Source organism: Rana temporaria, chromosome 6 (genome assembly GCF_905171775.1).
Source record: "Rana temporaria chromosome 6, aRanTem1.1, whole genome shotgun sequence".
NCBI lineage: Eukaryota > Metazoa > Chordata > Amphibia > Anura > Ranidae > Rana > Rana temporaria.
This window is the reverse complement of record NC_053494.1, coordinates 144,011,277-144,031,133: the sequence shown is the minus strand read 5'-3', so window position 1 is coordinate 144,031,133 and position 19,857 is coordinate 144,011,277. Positions and strand designations below refer to the sequence as shown.

The window sequence follows — 19,857 nt, the reverse complement described above, 5'->3', positions numbered from 1 at the left end:
AGATATTGTCTTATACAAGAAGCATGTGTGTTCTGTATAGGCTACAAGAGTTCGGCTTTTTTGCCAGAAAACTCCAATCGGAAGCGCAGACCAAAAGTTTTTTTTTTTTTTTCCCTCCCTCTACACGTTGAGCTCAAAATATACTTGTAATCATCCTAATGTGCATGGACACATAGGATAACATTGAGCTGCTTCTACAGGCAGAACACAAAACTCCTCTAGAAGCAACGTTTTTTAAGCGAGTGTGCATGGACCCTAAAAGTGGGAGTAAACTCCCATGGACGACTGCACTATTTAGCAGACATTTATTGGGGACATCACTGGCGCATGGCTAACTGGCCAACCCAAAAGGATGACCTGGTGAAGATGGAAGCCCTGCCAGTGGTGGCAGCGTGCCACTGGGGGGCTTCGTCTTAAGGTACGTTTTACATAATGTGCTAGTATGAGATGCATGCTAGCACATTATAACATTGCCCTGCAGGTTTTTAAAAAAGGCGGTTTACTACCGCTTTGAGAGCATAATGTTCTAGTATGCCCTCCAGTGGTGCGCTATCACCGCTCACAGGGCTTCGCCCTGCCTTCCTTCCAGGGTTGCAGCACAGCTCTCTCTCAATGGATGGCATGGCATCCATGGAAAGTGTGCAGTGCGCATGTGCTAGTGACATCACCGGTTGCTACTAAATTAAATATCTCCTAAAGGGTGCACTTATAATAGATATTTACTGTACCTTCAGGTAAGTTTTATTATAGACTTAATGGTAGCTCTAAATAAAAAAAATCTTTACTGCCGCTTTTAGAGGATAAACTATACTTTTATACCCTGTACATGAGGAAATAGAGAAATTAAATCCCTCCATTGTCTTCTTTTTTTTCTTTTTTTGTTGAGGGGGGAGGGGTGGTGGGAGGAGGGGGGGGTTTGAGAGGGAGGGAATGGGTAGGAAAAAGAAATAAGAGGAAAATAATGAGAAGTCATTAAGTAATACTCCAAAATAGTGTGACGAACAAATTCCAAACTCCCAAAAAAATATCTCAAACTATAGGTGAGCCCTCCACCACTGATAAGATTGGCCACTCTCACCTTAAAGCATGGACTACTGTGTTACCAGGTAGTCATGCAAGCAGAAATCATAATCGCAAATACACCAGATGGCATAATATCATGTCAGATTCCTCGATGGTCCGCAACATATGTTGCACCATAAATTAAAAAAGGAGAGATCCAAGTGCTCTCTGTTTCTTAAATACAAAAATGTATTAGAGTAAACACAAACTACTCCCAAAATCCACAGAATCGGCAGCATGTAATACAAACACAAGGTTTGTTTCTGAAAGGACCGCAGCGAGCGACGTCTGAAAGCTCCTCCCCCATGTTTTTTTCACGTTCATTTATTGCATCAGCTAAATCCTTCACATTATACTAGTTTTTTTCACTGCACTAATCTTTTATATTACGTATCTCATTGTATTTTGTGAATTTCCTTCAGTGTTCAGCTTGCATATATTAAGGGAGGGGGATTTTTATTCACATATTATTTTTTTGCGCTGATTGCACCTTTTTTCTTTTTTATATATTAATTAATACTCCTTCGGTCCAAAAGTACAGGGTATTTTTGGAAAGTGAAATATATACCATTAACTAAAACAGAATGTATATGTATAAACATGATAGACGGTTGAGGTGATGGAAATGTACTAGGATAGAAGGAAGAGTAGATGTAAATGTTTTATATATAAATATATGATGGATGTGATAAAATGTTTGATATTTGTTCCCCTATTTTTGATAAAATAAAGAAAGATTAAATAAAGAAATAAAACTATACTTTTATTACATATATATGAAAACTGAATTGGCTAAAAGTTCACCCCAGTTTTATAATACACCAGTAAATAAATGAAATTCATCCTTCCATACTCCAACTAACTGGCTGCTGATTACAGATACTAAAACGCTATGACGGACACTTCAACCTTCAGTACAGGTATTCCTGCATCAAAAAAATAAAGTGCATGCAGGCTATTCAATTATATTTACAGTAAGTTTTGACTCGTCTAGAGATACCCTAAACTTGCCACAAACCTGGGGAATTCAAACTGAGGTTGCTACAATAAATATCACACATCAGACTGATCAGTAGATCGTTTCATTCCACCTCCCAAACCTCTCTGATGGTCCTCAAGTCTGCCATATTGCATTAAGAGATGTCCTTATGTTGTTGAAGTGACAGGAACAAGCCCAACTTCTACAGGTAATAGAGATTTGCATATGAACTATGCAGCTTGTATCTCAAGACTTACAAATCTTCTATTATTTCATCATAAGCTCTGTTTGAACTGCCCTGCTTTATAACATGTTTACTTTTAATGTTTAATTTCTTTTTTCTATGGTATCCACATAGTATTTGTTGAAGCCCCAACGAGCAAGGATCAAAAAGTTATAAGATTTTGTTGTAAATGTATGGTTGTCCTCTTGTCTTTTAGTAACTCACCTTATTGTTGGGGAGGATCCCATGCTCCGTACCTTAAAGTGCATGATGGGGATGATAGCCGGCTGCTGGATCCTTCAATATTCTTGTAAGTTGTAGAAGTATTGCCAGCTAATGGCACACATGCATTATGTCTCTTTCTGTTCAGACCCTGTTGTGCAACATTCCCTGGGCTGCACACACCACCAAGACAACCACTGCCCTGCTAAAGAAGCTGAGGGTAAAGGTGATGGACTGGCCAAGCATGTCTTCAGACCTAAACCCTATTGAGCATCTGTGGGGCATCCTCAAATGGAAGGTTGAGGAGCGCAAGTTCTCTAACATCCACCAGCTCCATGATGTCATCATGGAGGAGCGGAAGAGAACTTCAGTGGTAACCTGTAAAGCTCTGGTGAACTCCATACCCAAGAGGTTTAAGGCAGTGCTGGAAAATAATGGTGGCCACACAAAATATTGACACTTTGGGCCCAATTTTGACATTTTCACTTAGGGGTGTGCTCTCTTTTGTTGCCAGCGGTTTAGACATTAATGGCTGTGCGTTGAGTTATTTTGAGAGGACAGAAAATTTACACTGTTATACAAACTGTAGACTCACTACTTTTACATTGTAGCAAAGTGTTATTTCTTCAGTGTTGTCACATGAAAAGATATAATAAAATATTTACAAAAATGTGAGGGGTGTACTAACTTTTGTGAGATACTGTGTGTGTGTGTGTGTGTGTGTGTGTGTGTGTGTGTATGTATATGTGTGTATATATAACATACATACATATACACACACACTATTACATTTTATGTAGCATGACATTAAAAAAGGCTTTAAATGCAGAGTTTTTGTATATGAATAATGTCCCAGGTAGCGTAAGGGCTAGTTCACACCAGACGCAGTTCCGTATAGTTTCGTGTACATTTTTTCTGCACAGAAAATGCATGCACAGTGTTTTCCATGTATTCCAATGGCTCTAGTTCACACCATGCAGTCAGTTTCCGGTGCAGAAACTGACTGCATGATGTGAACTAGGGTTAACTAGAGCCATTGGAATACATGGAAAACAATGTGCATGCATTTTGTGCAGAAAAAAAAGCACACGGAACTGAACGGAACTGCGTCTGGTGTGAACTGGCCCTAATAGTTTATATTTGTCTGTGTCATGTAAACATGGGAAAGAAAATTGTTTTTGGTTGCTTCATACGGTTAAACATTTTGTCCTTGTGGTTTCGTAGTGAATAACAACTGCATTAAAAAGCACCTCTAGGCAAGTAAAATGAACACATGACACATTGATACCCTAAATCATTGGGGGTGATTTACGAAAACTGGGGAATGAAAAATCTAGTGCAACTGTGCACGGTAGCCAATCAGCTTCTAACTTTGGCTTGTTCAATTAAACTTTGACACAAAAACCTGGAAGCTGATTGGTTTCTATGTAAAGCTGCACCAGATTGTGCATTCTCCAGTGTTAGTAAATTAACCCTTTTGGATTCAGTCTTTTGAACTCTACTCTGTTCTATTAAGTCTCACAGCCTGGTTCAGCAGGCTTTTAGCTGTGCTTTTAGCCAGGAATGTGCATTAACTTATTTTTGCTCTTGCCAGTTATTGAAGATGTATTCGGCAAAATAGAAATATTATGGATTTTTTTACTGAATTTATTTTTAAGATGTAAGATGGTTATAAAGAAATAAGAACAAAATCCCCAAGCCTTGAACCCGACGACCTTGCATAGCTGGTAGTGCTTTTCAAAAACCTGATATAACAGGCACCTGTATGTAGGACTGGGCAGATTTTAAGAAATATTATTACTTAAAATGACTCCAATCTGCCAAACATTTGGAGAAAGTTGTATTGTTACTCTTCTTTCCTAGCTCATTGGATTTTAATCTATTTGGTGACCCTTCTGTATAGGTGCAATAGAGGTGTTGAAGCTAAAACATGCCTAGAAATATGTTTCCATTGTGCAATGGCTGGAGTACTTGCTGCTCAGCCTATTTTCTGCTGAGTGCTCTGCCTGTGGGGATCCCAATTATTGCAGGAAACATTGCTAGGTTGTAATGACTTTGAGAAAATGTAAGTAGTTCTAAGTGAAGACCAATGGAGCTTCTTTAACTACCAGCACATCTGTGCAAAATGACTAAATTCCTCTCTGCATTAGGCTAGTTGAGAACAAAGCTGTGTTAGTCATTTGAGGACTTTGTACAGTTTAGAACATGTTTGGGTTTTACTATATAAACTTTAGCCACACTGCTAAATCACAAGTGAAATGTATGTGAACTTTTACTTGTTAAAAAGTTTGTAGTTATGATTAAAATTCACACATTCCTGCCATCCTGCATAGGCAGGTGGTGGCGTCATCTTCCTGGGTCAACTGACTGCTTGCTGGACCATAGAGCAACATCATTACACTACTGTAATGCGTAAAGAAGTAAAATGGGGCTGATATATTTACCTCTTCAGATGAAAATTCTTCTCCAGCCTTCCTACAGTGTTGGACACGTGACCAAAAGACTATGCATTTGAGAAGGGTTCAGATTAGCTGATCATTCCACTAAACAGAAAAAGTAAGTTAAAGTGTGTATAACTCGGGGGGGCGTGGCCTGGAACGGCATGTGAGAGGACGTAGCTCTCACAGCTCCTGACCTCGATCCGGTACCGATCCTCCCTCAGCCACACTACGGACCGGTAACGGTTATATGCTGACCCCAGCTGATCCCGGGACCTCGGGGGAACCTCCGCCAGCTCTCTGCACGAGGGGAATGGTCAGAAAAGTACTTTCTGAGCCAGGTCCCGAAATCCAAGATGGCGCCGCCGCGCTCTCTGTGAAGGGGACTCCTCGAGGCGCTGACAGGATGAAGGAGCACGGACCCAAGCAGCAGAAGCAGCAGAAGTCTCAGGGTAAGGAAGCACCTAGAGACATGCTATACTTCACTCAGAAGTTAAACGGACTGGCGGGGGCTGATAGTGGTGGACGCCCTGGGCACACTGACTCTGACAGGCATGATACACAGGCCTTGGCGGCCATCTTTGCCGAGCATAGTGGAGAAGAGGAGACTGATCTGCCTGACCCGGGGGCCCAGAGCTCAGGGGATAATGATACACCTGGGGCTACCCAACCCACACTGGCTGACATATTAAGGGCTGTTAACCTGGGCAATGCCTCCGTAAACACCGTCAGGGAAGAATTGTCATTAATGAGACAGGACTTTCAGAAAATGAGGGAGCGCACCACGGCCGTGGAGAGCAGGGTGAGCGAGGTAGAGGACCGCCTGACCCCCATAGAGCGAGAGGTCAAGGCCGCATACCAACTGGCGAGGGAGGCCACAGACAGGGCGGAAGATTTTGAAAATCGCCTTAGAAGAAATAACGTGCGCATTGTCGGTCTCCCTGAGAAGGTGGAGGGGAGAGATCCCACGGCCTACGTGGAGGGCTGGTTGCTGGACATTTTTGGGAAGAATACCTTCTCTCCCCTATTTGCAGTGGAACGTGCTCACCGAGTGCCGGCTCGCCCTCCCCAGCCGGGGGGGCCACCCAGGCCGATACTGGCGAAACTATTGCATTACAGAGACAGAGAAACAGTGCTGCGCCAGGCAAGAGAAAGGGCTAATATTCAACATAATGGGGCCAGGGTGTCCTTTTATCCTGACTTCTCGGCGGAGGTGCAGAGACGCAGAGCCAAGTTCTTTGATGTGAAACGCAGACTTCGGCAGCTGCAACTACCATATGCCATGTTATACCCGGCTAAGCTGCGGGTGGTAGTGGAGGGGCAGGCGCAGTTTTTTGAGTCCCCTAAAGACGCAGCTAACTGGCTAGATCGGAACGAGCAACCCCTGAGACGACGGCTACGAGAGGGAGCAGAGGAGGGATAGTGATGCCCAGGCCCATAGCGGGGCACCGAGACACATATGGAAAGTGGGACAACACGTTTGGCTGGAGAAATTGTGTGATATGTTTATCTTGTTAACCTCTGGCTGAGGGAAAATATATTGCTACAGATCAAGATGAGAGCTTTAGAAATCTTTAATGGCGAATCTACAACACGTGACTTGTTCTGGCCTCGGAAGTTTGAATGGGAGGCCTTGTGCGGGTCTTGCCCTGTTGGCAGGATCCAGAGCAGCAGAGTTGATTTGGGCAGCGGTTTGCGCCCTTTGCTTTTTTTTTCTTTTACTTCTTTTTTTTCAGCTTTTTGAAAGGTGGTACTACAGAGCGAATATTGCAACAATCAACATGAGCAGCGTGAAGACCGGGTGGTTATTTCTACTGTTTTTGGCACCGGGCACATGGTCTGAGGGGATTTTGGACCTACTGGAGGTACATTTGCTTGGCACTAACTTTTCTTTTTATACATGGCAGAGGTACCTATAGTGTCGTGGAATGTGAGAGGACTTCAATCCCCGCTTAAGAGAACTATGATACGTATGTGCCTTAAAAAGTTCCTACCGGGGATTTTTTGTTTCCAGGAAACACATCTCACAGTGGACACTATTTGCTGTTTACGGTATAACTGGGTGTCTAAAGCGTACCACTCCACTCACACCTCCTACTCCAGGGGGGTGAGTGTTTTGGTGCATGGCTCCCTGGACTATCAGGAATTGGATAATAGTATTGACACGGAGGGGCGATATGTTTTTCTCTATTGCAGGTTGGGGGATTTGACGTGTATTCTTGCATGTGTGTATGTGCCCCCCCCTTTTGCGGCGACGGTACTGCGGGCACTGATTGCCTATTTGGATGGCAAGCCCGAGGTGCCGCTGCTGGTGATCGGGGACTTCAATTGCTGCTTGGACCCTGCGGTGGATAGACACCCGGCAGTAGGAACCTCTGCCCTCTCCAGGGGTACCCCCCTGGCGCGGTTGTTGCAAGAGGTGGGCTGGGTGGATGTCTGGCGGCAGCGGAATCCAGGTGTTAAGCAATACTCATGCTTTTCTAAATCACATGGCAGCCTGTCTAGGATTGACCTGGGGGTGGGAAACGCACACATGCTTCAGTATGTTTCTAAAATGGAGTATAGACCTCGCAGCGTATCTGACCATTCCCCTTTGATCGTGCATTTGGTGGTTTCCCAACCCACTGAGCTCCCTAAGGCCCCCTGGAAATTCAATGCCTTTTGGCTAAAATTATTTGATGCTCCTGAGACCATAGAGGAAAGTGTGAGGGGGTTCTTTACTGCTCAGGATCCACAGGGCTCTTGTGTACAACAGTGGGAGGCTTTTAAACTGTTCCTGAAAAGGGTTTTGGTAACGGAAATCAACAAGGTCAAGAAGGCCTCATCTGCGTTTCTGTTGGAGCTGGAAGGGAGGGTGGAGGCTCTGGAGGGGCAGTTTGTCCTGGACCCCTCTGACTCGGCCAGGGAGGAGTGGCAGGCCGCTCAATCTGCTTATGAGCGGGTGCTTTCCTCTGGGGCCGAAAAAAAGAGGTTTTTCTCTAAGCAAGCGTTTTTTGAAGAGGGGGAGAAAACAGGCCGCATGCTAGCGCGTATAGCAAATTCACAGCAGAGGTCTCCAGCTATAGGGGCCATAAAATCCAAAAAAGGGCCCATTGTTAGTACACCCGAACTTATCATGAAGGAATTGGCGGGGTTCTATGAAGAACTGTACCGCCCTGGTACTGCCTATGTGGCGGCTGATTTGGAACAATACTTGGGTGGCTTGACGTTCCCCAGGTTGACGGTAGAGCAGAAGGCGGGGTTGGAGGCGCCCATTACTGTGGAGGAACTTCAGGAGGCGGTGGGACTATTCCCTAACTGTAAGGCACCGGGGGAGGATGGGATTCCCATTGAGGTTTACAAACAACACGCAGAGGTTTTGCTGCCAAGGCTGCTACGGGTGTTTAATGCGGCCCTGGGGGAAGGAGTACTTCCGCCCTCCATGGCAAAAGCAAATATTGTTTTGCTTCTTAAACCGGGCAAGGATCCGGTTGAACCAGGGTCCTACAGGCCAATCTCATTGCTGCAATGTGATATAAAGATCTTGGCAAAGGTCTTGGCACTGAGACTAAATACTGTCATAACGTCCCTGGTGCACGGAGATCAGGCGGGGTTTATGCCGAATAAGTCCACCGCCATCAACTTGCGGAGGTTGTTTCTAAACATGCAGTCTGACGCGGATAATGTAGGACACAGGGCCTTGCTGTCTTTAGATGCGGCCAAGGCATTTGACAGCATTGACTGGAACTACTTGTGGGAGGTGTTGGCGCGATTCGGGTTTGGAGAGAAATACATAGCGTGGGTCCGTCTACTGTATAGTCGTCCGGCGGCGGCTATCAGGGCCTTCGGGTGTCTGTCCCATGGATTCGCGTTGGGAAGAGGGACGAGGCAGGGATGCCCGCTGTCCCCTCTCCTCTTCGCATTGGCCATTGAGCCTCTGGCCATGGAGATTAGGGCCAATCCGGGTATAGTAGGGTTTTGTTATGGCCCCCTGCAGGAGAAGGTGATGCTATATGCAGATGACACCTTGCTTATGCTGGGAGATACTGATGCATCTCTGAGGGATGCCATGGCAACCATTACACGATTCGGGGGGTACTCTGGCCTGCAGATTAACTGGTCGAAGTCGGCCCTGCTATTGTTAGATGGTGAGGCCACACAAACGGTGACATCGTCCTGCCCTATACCGGTCACGAATTCCTTTAAATACCTCGGGATTTATGTAACGGCCAACCCCAGGGATTTTAGCCATTTAAACATATCCCCCCTGCTCCAGAGGTTCCGGGAAAGGGTTAAGTCATGGAACAATCTCCGTATCTCGGTGGCGGGTAAAATAAACCTAGTAAAGATGATATTAATGCCGCAGCTGCTGTACTGTCTCCACAACGCCCCGGTGGTGATCCCTTTAAAAATCTTTAGAATAGTGAACACTATCTTCCGGTCCCTGATCTGGAAGAATAAGACGCCAAGAATTAAACTTGAACATCTCCAGAGACCCAAGGACAGCGGCGGGCTGGCGTTGCCCAACCCGTGGTTGTACTACCTTGCGGCGCAATTGCAACACCTGGTGGGGTGCTTCGGGAGGGAGCCGGCTGGTTCCTCTGGGGCACTGATGCTACACACGGTGGGGGATGGGCCCATCCCCATGGCACTTGAGGCCCTGGCTTTCGCCAAACCTAATAAGAAATACCCCACGTATAATCTTATACAAAAGATATGGAACAAATGCAAATATGTACAGCAAGCTGATGGATACACTGACTACAGCCCCCTATGGCATAATGATACTTATACAGAACTGGCTAAATTACAGATTGGTGGTGGGTGGAAAAGTCATGGGGTCACACACATTAAACACGTATTTAGACACGGGAGGCTCAGGCCGTTCGCAGATTTGCGGGTGGAATATGGGCTACCGTCTTCGATGCTTTTTCAATATATGCAGCTTCAACACGCAGTGAGGGCCCAGAGTAGGTCATCTGAGTGGCATTTGTCGCCGACTCCGGTGTTTAGTCTCCTGAGAGATGATGTGTCCTCGAAGGGATTTATCTCTGAATGCTATGCCATCCTGCTACAATACTTCTTGGGACAGCATCCAGTCATGGTAAGGGAAAAGTGGGAGAGGGACGTGGGGCAATTGGATGGAGAACAATGGGAGGAGATATTCCAGGGGGTGAGTTCCTGCTCATTGAATGTGGCTCAGCGACTCACTCAGCTATACATTATATTTAGGGTGTACTACACGCCGCGCAGGTTACAATTGATGGGAATGCAAACGGATGATATGTGTACTAGATGCAAACGTGATCACAGGGACCTCATACACCTCCTGTGGAGATGTCCCAAACTGCACAAGTATTGGTCTGAGGTGACGAGTACTATTAATTCTGTTTTTGGGGTATCCATGCCTGTGGACCCCAGAGTTGGTTTACTGGGGGTTTTGGAGGAACATGTTGAAGAGGTGTACACAAGGGAGGCGGTGCAAAGGGCGTTGTTCCAGGCCAGAAAATTGATTATGATACACTGGAAATCTGAGACCCCTCCGACTTTAAGGGAGTGGATTGATAGGATGGGGGGAATGCTACGTATGGAGAAACTTATTTACCAACATAGGGGAAGCAATCGTAAATTTGAAAACCTCTGGGCTCCGTGGCTGGATGCACCGGGGCTTTCACCGGTGGATCTGGTTATGGATAGGTTGCTGGGAGCGCACGTGGGATAAATGTTATGACTCGGGGAAACGTATACTAGGGGGGATGAGAGAAATGCTATGTGACTGCAGTGCTCGGTTGGGAATGGTTGATGAGAATTGTTTTCATGGTTTTGCTGTGTAATATTGAATGCCATAAATTGTATACCACCTTATCATCTTCATCAATAAAAACTTTTTGTTGGATAAAAAAAAAAAAGTGTGTATAACTCCTCAGTCATGAAATCTGAACAAAGCACATACATTCACTGGCCACTTAATTAGGTGCACCTTGCTAGTACCTGGTTGGACCCCCATCTGCCTTAATTCTTCATGGCAAAGATTCAACAAGGTGTTGGAAACATTCTTCAGATTTTGGTCCATTTTGACATGATGGGGTCACGTAGTTGCTGCCGAATTTTCAGCTGCCGATAAATGATGCAAATCTCCTGTTCCAACACATCCCAAAGGTGCTCTATTGGATTGAGATCTGGTGACTTTGGAGTAAAGTAAACTCATTGTCCTGTACAGGTATTTGCTCCCACAGCCGGCGATAGATCGCCGCAGATTCCACGGGGATCTACGCCACATCTGGCCCCTCCTCTGTCCCCCTCCCCCGCTGTCTTCTGGGAGACACACAGGTCCCAGAAGACAGCAGGGACCCATGAGGACATGCAGCACGACACGCAGCGCAGTAGGGTACCAGGCTGATTCACTTACTTAAGATACCAGCATCTCCACCCGGGAGCCGAGGGACAGATCGGCTTCGAGTGAGGACAGCACAGGTGCCCTGGACAGGTAAGTGTCCTAAAATTAAAAGTCGGCATCTGCAGTATTTGTAGCTGCTGACTTTAAAAAAATAAATTCTGCAGAACTCTGCTTTAAACAATGGGTACTAAGGGGCCCACAGTGTGCCAAGAAAATACCCCCCCAGCCTGAACTGTTGATACAAGTCAGGATGATCCCATGCTTTCATGTTGTTTACACCAAATTCTAACCCTACCATCTTAATGTCGCAGCTAAAATCGAGACTCATCAGACTACGTAAAATTTTTCAATCTTCTATTGTCCAATTTTGGTGAGCCTGTGTGAATTGTAGCCTCAGTTTCCTGTTCTTAGCTGACTGGAGCTAATTTGCTTCAAGGTTCGATGTGTTGTGCGTTCAGAGATGTATTCTGCATACCTTGGTTGTAACAAGTGATTATTTGAGTTACTTTGGCCTTTCTATCCTCTCGAACCTGCCCATTCTACTCTTGACATCAACAAGGCATTTTCGTCCACACAACTGCCGCTCACTGGATATTTTCACTTTTTTGGACCGTTCTCTGTAAACCCAAGAGATGGCTATGTGTGACATTCCCAGTAGATCAGCAGTTTTTTAAATATTCAGACCAGGCCGTCTGGCACCAACAACCATGTTCACCACGTCTAGATGCCCAAATGCATTGAGTTGCTGCCATGTGATTGGCTGTTTAGCAATTTGTGTTGCCAAGCAATTGAACAGGTGTACCTAGTAAAGTGGCCAGTGATTGTATATCTGTAGTGTTTACTTGTCTCGCTCCAAAGCGCTGAGTGTCATTTCTCTCTGGTGCTTCCATCCTCTGCTTTTAGCATCTCATTTCTACGCATGAGATAAAATGGTGACTGGGAGGGAAGCTCCAGCACACAGCTTGTCTGTTCACAACACATCTCTGCATCGTTCCTGTACTGTGTGTGAAGGAGGGTTTGGTCCTTTCATCCAATCAGCTCTCACGCACTGTACAAGAGCTCTAACTGCAGCTCCATCCTCTGTGCTCCTGACAGATGAAGGGTTTTATCTAAATTTGGCACATTTGAGGGGATGTAAAAAAAGAGAAACCTGCAGACAAACGAGTAAAACTTATGCAAGAGGATTTGTTTTATCTCGGAGTATCATCTAAAGCTAATCACTTCACTGGGTATATGTGAAGGTTTACAACAAGGGTGCCCAACCAGTGGCCTGGGAACCCTTTGATGTGGCCCGTGACCTTCTGGAATGGTGGGTTGGCAAGCCCAGGTCGCCTACCCGCCATGCGAGAGCATCAGTGTTGCGAATGAAGCCAGTGGTAGAGGAAGCAAGCTGCTGTAGAGCAGAGCCGCATAAGCCAATGCTTCCTGTATAGCGCCGGCTCCTATAATAGGCGGAGTGATACCAAATGCACTCTGCCTGGGACAGCAACAGCCGTAAATACCTGAATGGAATACTGTTATTAAAGGTAGGTTTATTACTAAAATCACAGTGTATATATGGGGATATCTGCCGTGGTTACTGGGCTGTTTTCAAACTGATCCGCAGGTATAGCGCAGTTCACCTGTGGCTTACCTGCACTGAGCCATAGACTTCTGGTATTGCCTGTGGTTTGGTGCCCTTTCGGAAAGTGCACTACACCTGCAGGATATATAGAATTCTATGGCAAAGTACAGCTAACCCACAGGAAACCTACAGGTGCACTTCGTAGACCGCAGACCATCAGTGTAAAAGCAGCCTCGGGCCCCTTTCACACGGTTGGTCCGACCCAATCGGACCATTCTTTCACCTCTACGGAGAGGCAGATGTACACCCACCTACCTCCAATCCGATCTGTTATAAAAACAGAATTGGATCCGTCCCCTTCCATCTGATCGGATCAGAGGGCCCATGGAGTAGAGTGGGCTGTGTCTGTGTCCGCTTTGTATCTGCAGAGTGAAGGCAGACCTTTCATCCACCCACTCCGCTCATTGTGGCCCGCGACTGGTTATTAAGTCGCTTAAGTGGCCCTCGCTCTTCAAAAGGTTGGGCACCTCTGGTTTACAACCACTTTAAAGTTTAGGCTTCCTATAACATAGTGTTAATAGTTAACAGTATAACATAATTTAGAATGAACAGTGTCCAGTTCTAAGGACATTGACTTTCATAGTCTTATATAGGAATCGGTGGTCCGTGCAAGGAATAGAAGGCTTTGTGAAACCTGCTGAAATTTGGATATTGCATAGCTGCCTATTCCCTTTATGTGGTCAATCATTTATACCCTTTGTTGCTGGTAATATTTTAGTCTGAAATATTGTCTTGGTCTTTATTTCTTTTGGAACATCTACAGAGTAATTGGACAGATTTTTATAGCAAAGCTGCAATTTTGCATCACGTTTTTGTTGGGTGAAGTCTGATAATTGTCAGCTGAGGCTCCAACCTTTGTATTGTGATCATGGCTTTTACAGAAAGTCTGCAATGCGTATAAACACGAACACTTTTAAATAAAAAAAAAAGGCTGCAATAGATCTAAATACTAGTGGGGAAGTTTATAACAATCTACGGTGTAAATCCACATTGGTTGTTCACTAAAGGGTTACTGATTCCCTGTGCAGTATATAATAGATATTACATTAAATATTTATTCTTAGGTTAACTTTTCATCTCTGTATCAATTTAAGTGTTACTAAACCCACAACCGCAAAATCAGTCTGTATATTGTGTAAAAAGGCTGTTTGATACTGGCTTCACTTATCCCCCCTGCCTTCCACTGTCCCCATTCCATCTCCTGATCAGACAGGACCTTGGAGTCACTCTGCACATGCTCAGTTTGGTATGTATTGCTAGAGAGGGGTTTTTTTTCTTGGTAGGGTGCATGTGATCAGCACAGGGCCAATCGGCACGGTCCATAGAGAGGGTCAGGGCTCCTGCAGCCTCATAGAACAGTCCGAGTAGAATAAAAACTCTTCCTGCAAGCTCTAACCAGACACTGATAGAAGTCACAAGACTTCTATAACTGCTGATGAGAAAAGGTATTTAGCAGTTTATATTTCTGTGTACTGTGGGAGACCAGATATAGTGAATGCAGGGTCCTGGATTTAGTAACACTTTAAAGCGGGAGTTCACCCATTAATCTAATTTTGTCTAGGGCATGGGTGCTCAACCTGTGGCTCTCCAGCTGTTGCAAAACTACAATTCCCATAATGCCTCAGCCTTTGGGAGACATGCTTGTACCTGTCAGCGGCTTGCAATGCCTCATGGGAATTGTAGTTCCGCAACAGCTGGAGAGCCACAGGTTGAGCACCCATGGTCTAGGGGAATCGGCTAGTTTTTTTAAAATATGAGCTGTACTTACCGTTTTCGAGATGCATCTTCTCCGTCGCTTCCGGGTATGGGTCTTCAGGAGCGGGCGTTGCTTCTTGATTGACAGTCTTCCGAGAGGATTCCGACGGTCGCATCCATCGCGTCACTAGTAGCCGAAAGAAGCCGAACGTCGGTGCGGCTCTATACTGCGCCTGCGCACCGACGTTCGGCTTCTTTCGGAAAATCGTGACGCGATGGATGCGACCGTCGGAAGCCTCTCGGAAGACTGTCAATCAAAATAGGAACGCCCCGTCCCGCAGCCCATACCCGGAAGCGACGGAGAGGATGCATCTCGTAAACCGTAAGTACAGCTCATATTTTAAAACAACTAGCCGATTCCCCTAGACAAAACGAGCATCAATCTAAGGGGAAAAAGTATATTGTACGGGTGAACCTCCGCTTTAAGCTGGCTTGCACGGTTGTGCATTCCTGTTTAATTGTTGCCACTAAGAAGGTGTTTTTTCTGTTTTGAGATATTTTATTATTGTCATTATTGTACGTTACCATCAAGCTCATAAGCCACATCTAATGCTCATGTGCACAATTTATTTTGTGTTTTTTCAGGGGTGAAGGCCTGCCTAGAGTCACGTGGCCAAGAGCCAGGAGAAGAAGCACATGAGATAAAGGGTGGACCTCACAGAGCTCGACTCAACCGAGAACAGCTGGTAAATGGTTTTTATCCTCATTAAAGTTCATATTTTCAGGTTTTTTTGACCAGCAAAAGCTTGTTCTGCTGCAATAAAATTATTTTTTAAGGGGCCAATTATGGCCACTGTTAATGTAAGATTTGTTTTCCGTAATAAACAAGTAAGAATATGCAAATTTTTACATTCTTGCCTTTAATTCTTCTTGTGGAATATTAGCAAGGCTTCCCAGAAGTCAAGGGCAGCTTTTGTGTCTGGAATTAAATGCCTAGCACAAATCTGGTGAATAACCCACAGGCTCCTTATTGCTTCCAGGGAGTTGGGCAATATACCCTTCGTTCTTAGGTCTGTCTATTTGCTGTTGCTAATATTGGGAAGTCTCATTCTCCTGTTCGATTTTTTTTATTTTCCGTTAGACTGCAGAGATTACAGCAGTAGCTGTGACACTCCCCTTGACTGAATGAACAGGGAATTGAAGTAATAAAACTTCCATCTTAAAAATCTTGAAGGCCTCATAGATTGAGACCACCATCTTTAGAGTGACCAAAGCAATTGAGTATAGAAGCTCCTTTGCGTACTGCGTTTTAAAACTGCCATCTTGATCCTGGTATTATTACCCATTAAATGATTCACCTGGAACAAGAATGTAGCCAGTAAATTAAAACAAAAACAAAAAAACAACCCTTGCCTGAATGCTTTTGTGGTAGGCCAGTGATTTGCTGGCATACAAGGAGTCTAAGTGGTTGTAAAGACAGAATTTTTATTTATTTTTTTCCATCTTAATGCATTCTATTCATTAGCATAAAAAAAACGTCATGTACCCTCAGCCCCCCCAATACATACCTGAGCCCAATCTCAATCCAGCGATGTTAAGCAAAAGGGTCGGCTGTCCTCGACTGCCTCCTCATTGACAGAGGCAGCAGTGGGAGCCATTTGCTCCCGCTGCTGTCAAAGTGAGTAGGCTAATGAGGAGATAGAGGGGGGCCGAGCCGGGACGCAGCTCCGTGTCTGAATGGACACACAGAGCAGCAGCTCGGCTCGGGTGCCCCCATAGCAAGCTGCTTGCTGTGGGGGCACTCAGCAGAAAGGAGGGGCCCAAGAAGAGGAGGATCTTGGCTGCTCTTTGCAAAACCATTACACAAACCAGGTAAGTATAACATGTTTGTTATTTTTAAACAAAAAAAATCACTTTAAGTGCAAGGAGTTGTATGCCACCTTCTGGATCTTCTTCAGATCTCACATTTATTTACAATTTACTAGTTTATTGAGCGTGGATAGTATAGCTTTTTCCATACTCTATTGCTCCAAGAGGAGAGAGAGGCTCTGCTACACAGAAGTCCCTCTTCCCAACCCTCCTCTCCCAAGTCCATTCACAGAAACTTTGGATTTTCTGAATGGGTTCACATAATGCAAAGCGTTCTGTGATTGGGCAAGGTGAGAGGAGATGTGGGCAGTGCAAACAATACTACAGCTGCTGTGTCAACCATCCGTAGCTGGGGTGTCAGAGTGCCAGAAGTCTAGCGATGGCTATTGACACCCAGTGAAGCAGTAAATTGAGAACAAAGGCAGAGATCCAGGAAGTGGCATACACCTTGTTGGACTCCTTTAATGCCAGCAGATTAAAAAAAAAAAAAAATCTCCTGGAGTTCATCTTTTGCTCTCTTACCACCTTACATTCGTTTGATGTTTTTGGTTTAGATTTACTTTGCTAGTTTGGTTTTAAAGGTGAGCTGTCTTCATCAGTGTTTTTTTTTCTTGGGGTTCTTTAACCACATCAGCCCCGGAAGATTTGGCTGCTCAATGACCAGGCCGTTTTTTGCAAAACGGCACTTCCTCACTTTAACTGACAGTTGTGCAATGTTGTACCCAAAATGTACTTCTTTTTTTTCCCCCACAAATAGAGCTTTCTTTTGCGGTTTTTATTTTTTACGCTATAAACAAAAGAGCGACAATTTTGAAAAAAACACAATGGGGGTTATTTACTAAAGGCAAATCCACGTTGCAAAGTGCACTTGAAATTGCAGTCGCTGTAGATCCGAGGGGGACATGCAAGGAAAATAAGAAACAGCATCTTAGCTTGCACGTGATTGAATGATAAAATGAGCAGAGCTTCCCCTCATATCAGATCTACCCCTCGCTATGAATAAGTTCCCTGCCTCATGTAATTTGTTTTTTGTTTTTATTGTATTTTACTTAGCTTCCTAAACTACTGGATGGATGTCATTTTTATTTCCTTGGATCCTTCAAAGAACATAAAAAGGAAGACTTGACGGAGCTGGTCAAAGCTGCTGGAGGACAAATTCTCAATCGCCAACCAAAGCCTGATAGTGATGTGACCCAGACTATTAACACTGTAGCTTACCATGCTGATGCTGACTCTGATCAAAGGTTCTGCACTCAGTATATCATTTATGATAAGACTTCCAAATATGTCCCACGCATAGTACGCCAAGGGAAGGTCTGGTTTGCGCCCTCAAATTGGCTTATTGACTGTATTACCTGCTTTCAGCTGCTCCCTGTGCAATAACAAGCCAGGCAGACCCACACAAGATACAAATAAAACTGGCTACCTATGTGCTGTTCCCCTCAACAGTACATGAAGCATTTTCATATTGCTGACAGTTTTGTAAATTCTTAATACAATACAAAATAAACAAAGACACTGCATACTCTGCTGCAATAACATTTGAATATAATGTTAAAAACTGAAAGCTGATGATTATTCTGTTTTTTTGTAGTTTTTTAACTGTATGCAACTTTTTTTTTAATTCAAAGGGTACCACTTTTTAAACTTGTAACGCAAATTGTGAAAGCAAAATATGGGATTTCAAAGTGTTACTAAACCCATGAATGTATAAATAATGCATCTGCACCCCCGCAGCACAGACAACCTACAGAGAGGGAAAAAAGTATTTGAGCCCCTGCTGATTTTGTGCTTTTTCTCCCTGACAAAGAAATGATCAGTCTATAATTTTAATGGTAGGTTTATTTTAACAGTGAGAAACAGAAGAACAACTAAAAAAAACGCATTGCAAAAAAGTTATAAATTGATTTGCATTTTAACAAGTGAAAGAAGTATTTGACCCCTTTGCAAAACATGACTTGGTGGCAAAACCCCTGTTGACAGTCACAGAGGTCAGACATTTCTTGTAGTTAGCCACCAGGTTTGCACACATCTCAGGAGGGATTTTGTCCCGCTCCTCTTTGCAGATCCTTTCCAAGTCATTAAGGTTTTGAGGCTGACGTTTTCAAACTCAAACCTCCAGCTTCCTCCACATATTTTCTATGGTATTAGGGTCTGGAGACTGGCTAGGCCACTTCAGGACCTTAATGTGCTGCTTCTTGAGCCACTCCTTTGTTGCCTTGGCTGTGTGTTTTGGGTCATTGTCATGCTGGAATACCCATCTTTGACCTATTTTCAATGCCCAGGCTATGGGAAGGAGGTTCTCACACAAGATTTGATGGTACATGACTCCATCCATCATCCCTTTGATGCAGTGAAGTTTTTAGGTCCCCTTAGCAGAAAATCAACCACAAAGCATAATTTTTGCACCTCCATCTTTGTCGGTGGGGATGGTGTTCTTAGGTGCCTAGGCAGCATTCCTCCTCCTCCAAACACAGTGAGTTGAGTTGATGCCAAAGAGCTTGATTTTGGTCTCATCTGGCACTTTTTCATTATCAAACTTCAGATGTGCTTTCTTAAGCAGGGTGATCTTGTGGGTGCTGCAGGATTTTAATTCTTCACGTCGTGTGTTACAAATTGTTTTCTTGGTAAATATGGTCCCAGCTGCCTTGAGATCATTGACAAGATTCTCCCTTGTAGTTCTGGGCTGATTCCTCACTCTTCTCACAATCATTGGAACTCCACGAGGTGAGATCTTGCATGGAGCCCCAGACTAAGGGAGATTGACAGTTATTTTGTGTTTCTTCCATTTGCATATAATCACACCCATAGGCGTGCGCACGGCGTGTGCCTGGGCACACCCTAATGTGTGTCCGGACATCTGCTGTAAAATGCTGCAAGAGACCCGTTGTACTGCGGCCGCCTCCCACATAAATTCAGGCCCCCGGAGGCCAGCCTGCTATAGCGCGTCATTGCCTAATATTATTGGGTGACCTTGGCCAGGGGAGGGGAGCGACTGTCGCCCCCATAAGACGGCCTATAACTGGCCAGATCGGGTGCACATTAACGGAAGGAGGCGGAGCCTAATGCTCCACCTACCCTCCTCCGCGCGGCATCAACACTGGGTCTTCTTTCCTGCCCAGAGGTTTGTGAAGAAACGAGGAGGAGAGGAAGATGACGGGAACCTCCAGGCAGCGGCCAGCACAAGTACTGGGACGAGAAGAGAGGAGGGCGGAGTCTTAATTTCAGGGACAGGTGAGTCTGTCCATTTAGAGACACCATGAGGAGGGGGGAGCCAGTACAGATGCAGGAGGTCCCATAATATTCACATGGTCCCCCCACCACAGTATCCCCCTGTTCCCCCCCCACCGCAGTTTACCCCCCCGGTGT

At 45.0% G+C, this 19,857-nt stretch overlaps 1 protein-coding gene across 2 annotated transcripts in view; it reads left to right on the top strand.

Annotated features, from left to right (window-relative positions):
- The window catches only part of BARD1 (BRCA1 associated RING domain 1), a 120,838-nt gene extending 102,772 nt beyond the window's left edge, over nt 1–18,066 (top strand). Inside the window, exons 9-11 of one of the 2 annotated variants that reach the window (XM_040357481.1) lie at nt 2,482–2,574; nt 15,265–15,365; nt 17,542–18,066. In XM_040357481.1, the coding sequence (XP_040213415.1) occupies nt 2,482–2,574; nt 15,265–15,365; nt 17,542–17,871 (524 nt within the window). In that variant the 3' untranslated portion in view covers nt 17,872–18,066. The remainder of the gene's footprint in view (nt 1–2,481; nt 2,575–15,264; nt 15,366–17,541) is intronic. The other variant, XM_040357482.1, reaches the window with a different exon arrangement.
- Nucleotides 18,067–19,857: the final 1,791 nt, after the last annotated feature.